The sequence below is a fragment of the Mytilus californianus genome, unplaced genomic scaffold (assembly GCF_021869535.1).
Source record: "Mytilus californianus isolate M0D057914Y unplaced genomic scaffold, xbMytCali1.0.p SCAF_2, whole genome shotgun sequence".
NCBI lineage: Eukaryota > Metazoa > Mollusca > Bivalvia > Mytilida > Mytilidae > Mytilus > Mytilus californianus.
Window position 1 is genome coordinate 24,858,258 of NW_026262668.1, and position 15,444 is coordinate 24,873,701.

Genomic DNA, 15,444 nt, shown 5'->3' on the forward strand with positions numbered 1-15,444 from the left:
AGCCAAGTCCATAAACTCATATGCACATTTTTAAGAACCCTTTCATGGGACACGTCTATTAGTTTTGTCTTCTCCACATGCAAATCATTATAATGTAATTAGTCATAATAATACAAAATTTACATATTGCAGTTTCAATTAATAGTTTAGCTTTATACCATTTGATGAAAATAAAACGAACAATATACATGTGGCTGAATAAAATAACGTAATGACAAAAAAACCAAACAAGAACAAAATCTTATCTTTTATTTACTTTTATATTTAGATACAATATCATGCATGATTGATAGACTTAAATTTGCTCCACATGAAATGATGACAACATTTTGTCCAGAAAACTTGTCCATATTTGTCATATAAGCTCCGATGGATACTCCTGCCGCACCTTCCACTATCTGAATGAAATGATATGTATCAAATGTAAATGTTAGATAAACTTATATATAAAACAGACATGTGATGTAATTGCAAATGAGCCAACTATCTATCAAAGTCAAAATGACGTGGATGTAAGCAACTGTTATATCACCGTACTTTTAACAATGAGCAAAACCCATACCGTAGACAGCTATAAAGGGAAACATAACAAAATGTCAAACAATTCAAACGTAAGAACCAACGACAAGTGCATTATATTCCATTAAATTGTTGGTATTGTAATTATTCGTTGAAAAAGTTACTCCGGTCTACTGATGTAATAGTCTCTTGCTATCAGACCTGCTGTGAATGATTGTAAATTGTAGTTATGTTAATCAACATGCAATTTCGTACAATTACAGCTTTTTTTTTTATTAAACATAGTCCGAGATTGCTCTGGCGAGGTTTTTAGGACTTGATGGGGCCGTGAAAGTATGTCGTTGAAAATGGCGGGTGGATGAAATAAAGCGTTCGTTTGTTAAGGGGTTTAGAACGTTAATACACAATACAATTTGGTGGAGTAATAAGAATGAGGAATCAAATGATGTATGATTTATCTACTAGAAGATGAATCATTTACGACTTCAAGATAGAAACCTACCGTCGTGCACCTAGGCTGGGTCGGCAATGTTCATGTTTTCTATATACACTGCGCTATGATGAGTCCTAAAAAGGCTGCCATACTTCAGAGCAATCACGGACTATCTTTAACATGGTAGTATTTAGTATTATTTTACTTGTACCATTTGTTTTTGTATTGAAAATAGATTTAAAAATGTTAATTATTGTAATTTTATATAAGTATCATAAAGCAGAGTGTGCAACTTAATAGTACAAATGTTTTTGAACTATACGTTTGCCCATGTAATACAACAGAAAATGTGGTCTCTATTGTACTTTTACTACTAATGTGTTACATGCAATACATCTCTCATAGGACTATGACACGGTTTCTGGTTAATTTCTTCATGGACAGGTCACATTTTGATCAAGCAAACGGAAAATAGAGGTCGTGACATAGTTAAACTTTTACGTTGAACATATTTATATCAAACCTAAATTGAAGTACGCTACTGTTAGATAGTCATATGATGTTAAAATAATCCACACAAAAAGCTTATTTGAAAATTGTTATTGTCTCCCCTTTTAACTAACCATACATACAGTCTACCCATTATACAAATAAAGGCAACAGTAGTATACCGCTGTTCAATAGTCATAAATCGATTGAGCGAAAACAAATTCGGGTCACAAACCAAAACCGAGGGAAACACATCAACACATACAAGGCATTCCTAGATTTAAAATTGTAAAGGGTGTAATAAACTATGATAAAAGCCATTTCCTGACCTCTAAAATTTCAAAAATAGTAAAATTCTTCAATCCTCTCAAATTATGTTTTGCTTTTTGGTAAATTAAAAGGATCGTCACGGTATAAAATTGATATTTTACGCACAGTTTTTGGAGCAACTAGATATGAACCAAGACCTTATTTAAAAAGAAATTGCATCCGTCTTTTCGTCCTTATTTCATGCCTGATTATACCTTCTCGTTTCCCCCTATAAGAATAATTGGAATGCCGGTTTTCGATGTATCTGCGCATAGTAATTCGTCAGAAAAAATCAAATGTTAAATTATCTACTTACAATACAAAAGGGCAATAAGGTGCAATTACATAAGGAAATTGGATTTTTTTTTAAATCTGATATTGTATACCTTATGATGTTTTTCTACCATAAACATAATAGCTTTTGCTATGTCTTCTTCTTCTACCATTATCCATTCATCTACAAAATCTCGGCATAGCTGAAATGTTACCTAAGGGAAACAAGCAGTTTATATAATAGTTGAAAAAAACTGCAAGGGTTATGAATACTTTGATAAATATTCCGTATCAACTTCACAAATAATACATGATGGTCTTGAAGTATAAATTCCAGGTACTGACGTTGTTTATCATCTTCATTACGTGTTTATAGGGTTCTTTTATTTGTCTTTGTAAACTATTTACCTTTACTGTTTAGTCCATGTTTGGTAATATCCTTTTGGCGTGGCTCGGTATTTATGCATCCCGGCAATGTGTTGTTGTGCTGTGGTCATTTTTTTTATTATTGTCTTTCATTTTTGCAAGTCCTATGTCTATGTCATTTTGTTTTTCTTTGTTGACATATTTGTTTGTTTTTATAGTGATTAAGATTATAACACAGTGTTGACTGCTGTACCCCTATTTTTGACATTTTTACCTATTATGTCTGTTTGTTTTGTTCACACATTGTTGTCACTATAATTGAATTTAATGCGACTGTCATACAAGTCAGAGGTTTAGCTAGCTATAAAACCAGGTTTAATTCACCATTTTCTACACAAGGAAATGCCTCCTGTACCAAGTCAGGAATATGACAGTTGTTTTCCATTCGTTTGTTGTGTTTGAGCTTTTGATTTTGCCATTTTATAAGGGACTTTCCTATTTGAAATTTCCTTCGGTATTTTCGTTATTTTACTTTTTGTTTAATTTTAATGACCAGTCGGAGAAGTATATTTGTACATATAAGACGAAGAGAGAAAGAATGATCATGAAAGATAAATTCTCTGTCTGGTGTTCGTTTTTAATTTGTGATGTCATTGTTTCGCAACATTGTTGAGTAGTTTTGAAGATTAATACTATCTTAAAAAGAATAAAAATCCGATGAAATTTATTGCAGTCACTGCGCGATCATGATATGACTGACTTGGTACAGACAATGTCATGAGAAAAAGTTTAAATAATATGCTTCAAACTTCCAACTTGTGTAATGATACTGTGCTCCTGATTGAGATCTGTGCAGTTTGCACTGTATCTTGTTTCTCCTTTATTCATTAAATATAAAGGTGAGAGGGTGTGGTATGATTTCCAATATGACAACTGCCACACGAGTCCAAATGACGTGTATTGAAGCATATCAGCTGTTCGTAAAATTTTGAAATTATTCGAAATACTGTTTTTCCAATCCCTTTCTCCACAGGTATATATGCGCCACAACTTCTGGGAATTTTATAATTTGAACGCTCTTCATCTTTATAATAATTTGGCCGTCGTTCTGTTCAGATTCGACCACCAATATCTATTTTGAATGCTATTTCTCAACTTACCGTAGACTCTTCTAATCCGCCCGCTGTAGCGTCTGATAGTGTTGGATAAGATTCCTCAAATATTACTTTATTGGCTTTCACTGACTCGTACATTACCTTTGAATTTTTAGGCTGACAGCCATATACCTGGAAATCAAAGCAAAATCTGCCAAATATACACAATAAATCTATTTGCGATACGCAGAGTGCTTTTGATCGATGAAGTGACTAAATTTCGCTGTTATTAATTATTAGAAAACAATTTTTAAGAACATGTGTTAAACTAGAATGAAGTTATGCGAGTAAAACTCAAGTTGGCTGTACTATGCAGTTTATAGGTTAACGACAAAAGCATTTAATATGAAATTTTTAAAGCAAGATCTGTTGACCTTTCTGGAGGATCTGTGTTCTCTCATTGCTTAAAGTGAGGAGTTCCTGTAACTGAACTTTGTTTCATGTATTATTTTATGAACGCTTGTCTTCAGATCTCTTCTTTTACTTTCCTGCAACTTCTCGTGGTTGATAACCCCTTGTTTCTTACTTTTTTAAAATACATTTAATAATTATTTCATTGTTTTAATGTAATTTGAATGAAAAAGGTCTTTCCTGGTTCAATTATGCAAAGGTACCCAAACATACTAATATCCAGAAATTTGCATTTAATTGTCTGTTCCGGATATTTTTTGTTTAGTCAAATAAAGTTCCCCAGTTTAATTCATTGAACTATCACATCTTCTCTTTTTTTCGTATTGATTTTTTTTCTTTTGTCATCGTTTCTTTTCATTCACTAACCACGTGTCCTTCAGTAACATATGTTTTCATGTTAACTGGTGATATGCTTTCTAAGTGAGTTTCTCACTGAACTTTGAAACTTTTATTTAAAAAAATACGAATAAATTGTAACATATGACTAGAACATGTGATCTCCCATATTTTATTGGCATAATGTTTCGGAATTTTTGGCTTTCATGTTTTACTTGGATTGCTGACTTCTTTGGTTCGAACCCAATGGTGAAACTGTAGGTGTAAAAATTATAAGCCTGGCATCTTTGAGTTTTTTCGTGTCCCAAACTTAAAAAAATTAACTGTTTCAAATAAATACGTTACAGTTGCATGCACATAACAGTGACTGTTAAATGAGATGTTTCTGTGAAAGTGATAATCTTTCTTCTTTAGATTATTACACTAATCGTACAGGAAGAGGTAGTTATTGTCTTATATGTACATGTACCATTATAATGTACGCTTCGATCAACATGACAACCTGTATTCTGTCAATCAAATGAAAGAAAAACGATAAGTTACCATAAAATATTATGTCACTAGATAACTACATATATTGTCGATAGTGTAACCTCATTCAACCTTTAACCTGAATAACATGTTTTTTTTATTGAACCACCCTAGCGGCATCGAGTTTATAAGAAGAGTGGAGGTTTGTGGGATAAACTAATGCCACATTGTCGATGATGGCGTGAAAAGAAGGCACTAAAGAGGAGAAAAAGAATATTCCATACGGAATAAAGATAGTGTGTCTTATTTGGGTGACAAAAGACTAACTTTCTGAAATAGCAGAGGAAAATCCGGCTCACTGTGCCAGTCTTATGACTCCATACAAAAATAAGGAGATGTGGTATAATTGCCAATGAGACAACTAATCACTAGAGTTCAAATGAAGTGGATGTAAGCAATTATATGCAACCCTACGGCCTCCATATTTATATCATATTAATATTTTCCGGTACAAAGTTGAAAGATGGTTTATTGCATGTTGGTTATCCACACATACTTTTTTCCATTGAAATTTACAGCGTTGCTGTGTAAACTGACTTACTTTCGTTGAGGGTTTCACTTGTTTTATGTATCTGGCAATTCCAGCAATCAGTCCACCTCCCCCGACAGGAACTAAAACGGCATCGACCTCAGGGAACTCTTCAAAAATTTCAACGCTGAAAGTATGTTAAGGAGCGTGCTTAAATGTAATAATGTACACATTGAAAAGGTTGCAATTATATGGGAGATGTATATGCAGTTAATCAAAAGAAAATAGCTGTTGACACAAAGATATGCCTCATTTGTGTGTTATTTCGATAGTACACATGTATAATGCAAATTTTGATATTTAAATGGCAACACTTTCACATGTAAACTGTGGAAATGTCAATTGGCCATGATAGTTTTCTTTTTCTATGAGTTACTGTGTATTCTGACTTATTTTTATCCCTTTTATTTTTTTGTAAAAACTCATCAAAGATAACAGGCTTTAAGGATGTACTTAGGTGAAATTAAAAAAAATCTATAATTCAAAATTGATACTATAAGTCAGAAGAGCATTAGTTAAGGAACAAAATAAGCTAAATATATTGATAGGTTATGGAGCTCCTTTTCGAGATATTTAATTTAATGACTGGAAAAGCTTTAACCTTCTATTTGCATTGGTATTATTTGGGTCTCAAATCGAAAGAAAGAAATCTAGAATCTGCTTAAATTTTGGTAAATGACCTTTTATGAGCTTTTGAAGTCTTATATGAAAAGAAAAATGGGTGTTATGAGGCAAAACATTTTACCCTGTATCGTATGAAAAAAACGAAGGAGTCCGACAAAAATTCCTAAACCTGACCTAAGTACATCCTTAATATAATTGTGCACGGCAGACGCGTGTTTCGTCTACATAACACTCATCAGTGGTGCTCTAATTAAAACATTTGGGAGGTGAAATCAAATACGAATTTGAAGAGCATAAAAACCAACAATTCCAAAAAGTTGTGCCAAATACGACTATGCCAACCTATGCATTGGGGGTAAAAGAACCAGTAAATTGACATGAAATAAAGATAAATCTTTTACAAAATTAAAAATAATTATGAATGAGCATTTACAACTTTATTTTAAAAACTAAACATGATGGTTCATTTATGCATAAGGTAATTCTTAACGTGACGACACTCAATTGTTCTGTTTGGTGATTCGGACTGTTTGTACTCCAATGTATATTATATCCTTACTGCAAATTATGTATACAAGCTTTAAATATATTTTAAAATATTTTAAAACGAAAACATTGTGACTGTCCTGTTCCATTATCTCTGGATATTTCAAAAGAGAATCAACTCGAAAAAAAACACTTAAAGTTCAGGACATAGAACTTAGACGTACATGTATGCAAAATATTAATACGTTGTGCTTTGACGTATGTAACAAAACAGCGTTTTCAAATAAACGATGTGGATAATTATTTTGATACTTACGCAATACTCCCTTGCCCTGCTACTACCGTGCGATCATTGTATGGAGAGACATAAGTTGTACCATTCGCCTGAATTGAAATTAAAGTTCTAAAAACGATCTATATCTTATTCATTTAAATTTCTTTTCATCTGTGTCTTATTCATTTATATGTTCATTCATCTATATCCTATTCGTTCATATGTCTATTCATATATACTATAGATGCCTTTTCATCTATATCTTATTCATTTATATTTATATTTATATTTTGAATATATCTTATTCATTTATATTTCTATTTTAAATATATCTTATTCATTTAAATGTCTTTTCATCTGTATATTTTTTTTTTTGCTAATGAAGCATGTATCTATATATCTTACTCATTCAGACGTCTATTTATTTATATCTTATCCAATCAGCATTGATTGATCGAAGAAAGAAGAGTTGTTTACATACTTACAGTTTACATACTTACCTGCAATACACACAAGTTTACTTTATTTAAAACATTGTGTATGAATGTCATTGTACTTTAAATTTATATAATTTTTTCTGTACCTCCTTTGTCATCAATGTTTATTAACTCCGGATATTTATAAGAAAGACATTGATTTTGAAGATTTATTGAACATCTATCATTTGATTCAGTAGTTCACAAACTATGTATGTATTAGGCTACCCAAACAGTTGGTCTCGGGTATTCCAGAAATACGAACCGCGAGAATTGAAAACTTTAAAAGACCCCGACATGCAAATGTAAAACATTAATTGAATAATGCATTTAGGTTTGCAACACTTTTAAAGTTTTAATTGTGTTTATTGTTTTTATGTATTTTGCTTTCCATGCTTTTGGTCTCCTAGCGTATTGACCCGGTGCGACATAGTAAACGCAATAAAATCGAATATGATTATTATTTATATGTTCGTTTGCTTGATATACCACCATCCGTTTCAAACCAAAATATGTTTTTCCCCTCTCTCTATAAACATAATAATACAAGGACAGGATAGAATTTGACTTCCACAGGTATTGAAAATAATATGTGGTAATCTGTCAATTTCTAAAACAATTGTTCACATCATTTGAATGTAATAAATACTATTTATTCGTGTTACCTCAGCATCTGATCTTGACTTCAGTTCTGCCTCTACACAATCATTACCATGTAGGACCAATTTTGCTCCTTCGTGTAATAGGTTATCCTTCTTACCAGGATCAACTCCTTCTTGACAATATATAGTCAGAGGAACACCTAAAACCTTGGCTGCTTCTAACTGAAAAATAAAAAGACTATGTGTATTGAACTTTCAGGAGATCTATTTTTTATAAAGGGGGGATTTTTTCTTTTGTAGAAGATATCAAGGAAATAATAATTTAAAACAAAAAATAAAGCATAGTCAAATTTATTACAAATTGTGTTAAGAAAGATTAAGAAATTAACCAGTTATAATATAGATATTCTGGAAATTGAAAATATCTAACAAATGACTTCGACTTTTCAGCCAAACATAGGGACTATACTTTTTACCTTTTTTCAATTTTTTTGAAATACCATATTACTGATAATCAGAGAATATAAATTACTGCTGGTACGTGAGTTTATTACTGTCAAAGCCAGTCGTAAGCCAGTCTGGCGAATTGAGAGAAAAACAAATGGGAACACCTACTACCAAGTCAATACGATAAAAACTTATTGTTACCACGTGTTCCACTAGTGGAACAGAAACTGATTACATGTATACTTTAGGTGTACTCGATGTAACCAACCTTTTTGCTGGGGTTCGTATTTCGTAATCTTTAGATTTCTGTGTATAGTGTTTTGTGGACCCTTGTTTATCTTTTCATTGTTTGATGATCTTGTCTGATGTTCTTTGGCCTATGTTTTTGTATTGCTCCTTATGGTATCTTCTCTTCTCCTTTTTATTTTACACTTACCAACAAATCGAGAGGAGAAAACAACTAGCTAACCAAATAGAAACCAGATCGTTATTTTTGCTAGGACTTCAAAAGGAGAGATCAAAATACGGGAAAATGATTATTTGAGTAAAAAGTAAGTCATTTCAGCTGTATCCAACGTTTTTTTTTAAACTCATCAAATGAAATCGACATGTTTGCTTTTGTAGGGCAATGACATTGTATATGTTGATTGTTTATACATTTATGGTAAAGATTCGAATATGTAATTTTCCACAATATACTCTGCAAAAAGAAACGTAAACTGGTATTTTCACAATTGTATGCTTGGAACCGATTTTTATCCCAGCAATGCTTTAGCTAATAGTGAGCAAACATTTTACATATGAATACAACAAATGGAAGATTTTAACGACCTTGACTGGCTATACAGCCCTTGCACGGTCGGTATTTTATATAAATGTCAAATTGTCCTGCCTATAAAAGGCCGAGGACGTTGAACATTACGCGTAGCAGGCATTCGGCAATCCTCGGGTGACTACGCTACTCTCCTTCTATCCGTTAGATAAGGTACGGAATCGGCCGAGTTGTGACGAATGGCGTAGCAGGGTCCAATCCTGGCATAGCGGCATTTCACAGTAGCAATTGAAATCAATCTTTTTAACGCCAAAGTTTTGTACACGATTGTTTGACAGGTGAATTAAATACAATTTTCCCGTGGAATACATGAACAGTTTTCTGCATGGTAATTGCATCGTTCATTTTTCAGGCCTCGAAAAAATACACTTAGCTAGATTCCAAATTGCTCGTATTGGCAATCTGTATTTAAATAGCTTTAATAACCCATTGCTAAAACATTTAATTATCTAATATTTATATTTATTTATTGTCGACTTTACATTTAAAATGAATCGGACCTATGGCTTTCTTTTTTATTTTGCAGAGTATATGTGAGTCTGGAATGTGGATATTACAAAATGTATTATGAATACTTACGTTTCCTTCAGGCATATTTTCAGATTTAAATTTATGTTTATGCCATTTAATTGTCTAAAAACTTACACATGCCAAGCCATGATTTCCTGATGATGCAGTATATACTCCAGTCTTTCTTATATCAGGATTTGTCTCCAGAAGTTGTAAAAATTTGTTAAATGCGCCACGAACCTTGAATGAACCAGTCAGCTGATCGCTTTCTATAAAACAAACAGTTAAATACTTATATAAAAGTATCCGGTGAATAACAGTTGATGCTGTGTATGCGTCAACGAGTATATAGCAACCAAACGACCCAGACTCAAAAACACTTATTGAGGTCAATAAACAATCCGATGGGTTCCTATATAGTCTGTTACGTTTATAATCGCGCCGTGTGTAAATATTTAGTGAGACTATATCAACGATCTGCCATCAACACTATATTCATGGTAGACCGAACAGTTCCAAATTGATTATTAGCTAGGGAATTAAAATTCTACAAGCTGAGGACAATCGTAGATCGGGTCTTTTTAATATCTGATATGCTGCTGATATGTTTCATTTTAAGATATTTTTGATAAAACTGTTTTTCATCTCTCTCATTCAGTCCATCATGTTCAAGAGTATGTAGCTGATGCATCCAAAACCTCTCTCTCTCTGTTTCTACTTTGAGTTTCACAATTTTGGTTGACCTCTATTATTATTTGATTAGGTGATATTTTCAAAAGAATGTCCTGTTCTTAAGAGGTGTCTCGTAATTGGGTAGTTTCTTCCTTTGGTATAAAATGACCGGTGATTATTTAATCTGATGTTGAATTTAGTTTCTGCTTCGCCAACATATTGCAGCTTGCAAGTTCCACAAGTAATAGATCACATGTGAATAATTGGATTGATTGATTGTTGGTATTTAACGCCACTTTCAGCACTATTGGCTATTTCGCAAGGGGCCAGTTTTTATTGGAAGAGGAAGCCGAAGTGCCCGGAGAGAACCATCGACCTTGGGCAGGAAAACTGACAGTTCTAGTCAATTAAGATTGGAATCGAACGCACCTGCCACGTGCTAGGTTCGAACTCACAACCTCAGTGTTGACAGGCTGGTGATACAGCAGTTGCACTACCTTAGATCACTCGGGGCCCCGTAAATAATTGGAAGTTGAATAGCAGTAACAGGGGGTTCGACTACAAAAATACAGATACAGTTACATATAATCAAGTTGGCCATTAAAGCCTTAAGGCATTAGGGCAGATTATCACAATGTATAATTGTTGTAATTATTCATAAAATAATAAACAAACTAAAATTATAAACTAATAAGACAATAATGATTTATTAAAACTAATAAGTGTATATAACATATGTGTTGTCCAGAACATTTTGATTTAGTTTTACTTATTAAATGTTTTAGAACAGCTGATTGGTTCAAAGCAAAAATTTATAATATATAAACCTTTTTTAAAATACAATTTCTCGTCACATTTTTGCATTCGTAAAAATAGATGTGGACCCTGTACGACTTTTTTACCGAAATAGAACCATTTCTGTTTTTTTTAACACGATTGAATTTGGTCTGTCAATATTTTTTTGTTATCATGTACAGCAGACTGGACATACTTTTACTGAACTAAATGTATTTTGTTAGGAAAAGGGAATCGGAAACAAAAGTTGTAAAATATGCTTAATTCATGTAATCCATAGTTGTTTCCAAATCCAGAAATCTTTTAAAGAAATCTTCAGTAGTAGTTTTTTTTTTAGATATATGTCATCATTAACAAATTTTTTTTTTGAAAACGAGTGAAAGCACAACTTGATTTATTGATATTTTTGTCCTAAATTTATATCTTAAAGAATTGGCCTATTGCATTATCAGTATCTGAAACATTAAAAAATATCAAACTGAATTCAAAAGCCCAAGTACCTAAACATTATGCATTTGGCAATCGTAAACTCAATATCATTTTCTAAACTTAGATGCCCAGTTTCTTTTTTGAATCATGATCTTAATATAGTCAATATCATTTTAGATCCGTCTTGTCGTTGTCGTGCTAAGCGTGAAGATTTATATCACTTCTTTTTTAAATGTCCTAGTTATGTGAATATAAGAATCAAAATATCTAATAATCTGAACTGGTTACCAGAGAACTCTCCACTAAATTTGAACATCTTAACCTCCGGTGATTCGTCATTAAATAATGATGAAAATGAAATAATTTTAAAGAATGTATATGAATTTATCAAAGAGTCAAAGAGGTTTCTAATTTTATAACATAGCGCACTAAAATGCATATACAAGTATATTGTGTACAACCATTCACTATCACACATCATCTTTTTACATATCCAGTATATATAATGTATTGTATTGTTTGCATGCATGCTTTGTAAATATTCTATTGTTATAAATTGTTCATGGGAGAAGACTTTATAAGTTTGATTAACTTGTGTCTCATTCCTTTTGCATATTTAAGCAAATAAAATATGTTTAAACTAAAAACATAAAAACATAACCTTTCAGTGGTTGCTGTCTATCATATTTCTTTTCTGTTTATTGGTTTGTATTAAATCAGGCTGCCGGTTTTTAAAAACAAGAGGCTCTCAAGAGCCTGAATCGCTCACCTGTTGAACAAATTGTGTAAAATTGTCTTTAAAGGGCTATAACTCCTTAAGGGGTCAATTGACAATTTTGGTCATATTAACTTTTTTGTAGATCTTACTTTGCTGAACATTATTGCTGCTTACAGTTTATATATATCTATAATAATATTCAAAATAATAACAAAAAACTGCAAAATTTTGTTTAAAACTACCAATTCGGTGGCAGCAACCCAACAATGGGTTGTTCGATTCGTCTGATAATTTCAGGGCCGATAGATCTTGACCAATTAAACAATTTTACCCCTGTCAAATTTGCTCTAAAAGATTTAGTTTTTGAGATTTAAGCCAAAAACTGCATTTGACCCATATGTTCTATTTTTAGCCATGGCGGCCATGTTTGTCGATGGATACAAACTTCGGATACAATTTATAAACAAGATACCCTAAGGAACATTTAGTTAAAGTTTGAAGGTAATTGGCCCAGTAGTTTCAGAGGAGAAGATTTTTAAATGTTAGCAAACTTGATGAACAAATTGTGTAAAATTGTCTTTAAAGGGCTATAACTCCTTAAGGGGTCAATTGACAATTTTGGTCATATTAACTTTTTTGTAGATCTTACTTTGCTGAACATTATTGCTGCTTACAGTTTATATATATCTATAATAATATTCAAAATAATAACAAAAAACTGCATTTTGTTTAAAACTACCAATGCGGTGGCAGCAACCCAACAATGGGTTGTTCGATTCGTCTGATAATTTCAGGGCCGATAGATCTTGACCAATTAAACAATTTTACCCCTGTCAAATTTGCTCTAAAAGATTTAGTTTTTGAGATTTAAGCCAAAAACTGCATTTGACCCATATGTTCTATTTTTAGCCATGGCGGCCATGTTTGTCGATGGATACAAACTTCGGATACAATTTATAAACAAGATACCCTAAGGAACATTTAGTTAAAGTTTGAAGGTAATTGGCCCAGTAGTTTCAGAGGAGAAGATTTTTAAATGTTAGCAAACTTGATGAACAAATTGTGTAAAATTGTCTTTAAAGGGCTATAACTCCTTAAGGGGTCAATTGACAATTATGGTCATATTAACTTTTTTGTAGATCTTACTTTGCTGAACATTATTGCTGCTTACAGTTTATATATATCTATAATAATATTCAAAATAATAACAAAAAACTGCAAAATTTTGTTAAAACTACCAATTCGGTGGCAGCAACCCAACAATGGTTTGTTCGGTTCGTCTGAACATTTCAGAGCTAATAGATCTTGACCAATTGAACAATTTAGTCCCATGTCAGATTTGCTCTAAAAGCTTCAGTTTTTGAGATATAAGCCAAAAACTGCATTTGACCCCTATGTTCTATTTTTAGCCATGGCGGCCATGTTTGTCGATGGATCAAAACTTCGGATACAATTTATAAACTAGATACCCTAAGGAACATTTAGTTAAAGTTTGAAGGTATTTGGCCCAGTAGTTTCAGAGGAGAAGATTTTTGAAATAGTTTACGACGACAGACGACAACAGACGACGACGACAGACGACGGACGACGACGGACGCCAAGTGATGGCATAAGCTTACATATAGCTTACTTTGCGGTATGAGTCTTGCTAATCCTTTAAAGATGTAGGGTGACCTATAGTTGCTTAAACCTAGTCGTTTGGCCACGGGTAGATAGTTGTTTCATTGGCAATCAAACCACATTTTAAAATTTTAATATTAAAGTACTGTACACAGTAGAAAATGCGAATATAATTACCTACTTGTCAATCATCGGATAGGTGTTACCATCATGGAAGTATTATCTTGTCAATATAACACTTCCATTGTGTTACCGATCGCATCAGCAGTATCGATAGCCGGTAAGTTTAAGGTTCGCTTTCGGCAGTGCATAAACCGTAAAAAATATGTTCCAATGTAACTAGCCGCATGGTCACTGAAGATCGAACACTTGATTAAGACTTTGAAATCAAATTCGGATATATTTATTTCTATTTTTTTTATTAAGTGAAAAATGAATTAAAAACAGCTTGTAACTCTGGGTGTTCATGATCTAGGTGATGAACATTGATGAAGTTCAACCACAAGTCTAGGGCTCAACTACAGCACAATCTTTACAATTTGTTGTTTGTCACACCCGTAACCAATGGGGGGCGGGGAGTTCGAGGGGTTCGTACAAACCCCCCCCCCCCCCCCCCCATCCTTTGAAAACAAATAAGCACTGTTAAAGTCGACGTTCTGTTTGAATTGTAACTGTTAAAGTTGAGTATGATTGTATCTAGTCCAAATAATTGTGACGTCTTGAAAGGCTATTTTAATTTTTTTCTTTTTTCTGTGACGCCTTCCCGTCGTTGGAAGGCGTCACAGAAAAAAAAATTAAAATAGCCTTTCAAGACGTCATAATTATTTGGACTATATTGTATCGAACCCCTCCTTTGGAAATTCTTGGCTACGGGCCTGTTTGTAAACATATTTATTTATTTTTTTTGATTTGATATCATTATAATAATGTCACAACGATTATTTGGTTACAGGTAAAATGTATATTGATAGTACTTAAGCTTTGATTTTTTTGTGTAACATTGAAAACATCGAAATGTTGGCGATAAACAAAATATACTATTGGTACAGCTATGATCGATCAGCTTTATATTTACAGTCCAGTGGTGACAACAAATACACATCGTGAAATGTACCAAAAAATCAATATCAATACTGACACACGGTGCTAAATGGTAATTTTACAGACTACACGTCTAACACAAAATTAAAAATAAAAGTTATGTTTATTTATGTGTACTGACCTAGTTTGATGAACACACTTATCTTTTTAACAGAATCACTTAAATAAGATGAGTGCAATAGAGGCGTCTTCCATATGTGTGGTTTAATCCGCTTGGTGGCTTCTAGTATCATTTGCGGATAACCATCGTCCATTGTTCTTCTCTTTTGTGTTAATTTTGCTAAGTATAAATAGATACGTCTATCATACCGCATGAGACCAGATAAAACTTAGTGTCCTAGTTCATGACCTTTAAAGTTAAAAATAGATTCTGTGAGATAAAAATCTAAGAAAAAACGAGTAAGAAATTGAAAATCCAAAGTGACGGTATATTAAAGAGTAAGACAACTGAATTATACCATATACAACGATCACATCACCGTATTTATAAATAACACCGAAAAGCCGG

The 15,444-nt window shown here is 32.7% G+C and overlaps 1 protein-coding gene across 1 annotated transcript; it reads right to left on the minus strand.

Annotated features, from left to right (window-relative positions):
- Positions 1 to 228: 228 nt before the first annotated feature.
- LOC127729553 (L-threonine dehydratase catabolic TdcB-like) lies at positions 229 to 15,286 on the minus strand. Its single transcript, XM_052237376.1, has 8 exons — positions 15,058 to 15,286; positions 9,737 to 9,870; positions 7,876 to 8,034; positions 6,777 to 6,844; positions 5,363 to 5,477; positions 3,550 to 3,675; positions 2,137 to 2,238; positions 229 to 398 (listed from the first exon to the last, which is right to left on the minus strand). Exons 1-8 carry the CDS (start codon positions 15,248 to 15,250, stop codon positions 249 to 251), a joined length of 1,047 nt encoding a protein of 348 aa, XP_052093336.1. The 5' UTR covers positions 15,251 to 15,286; the 3' UTR covers positions 229 to 248.
- Positions 15,287 to 15,444: the final 158 nt, after the last annotated feature.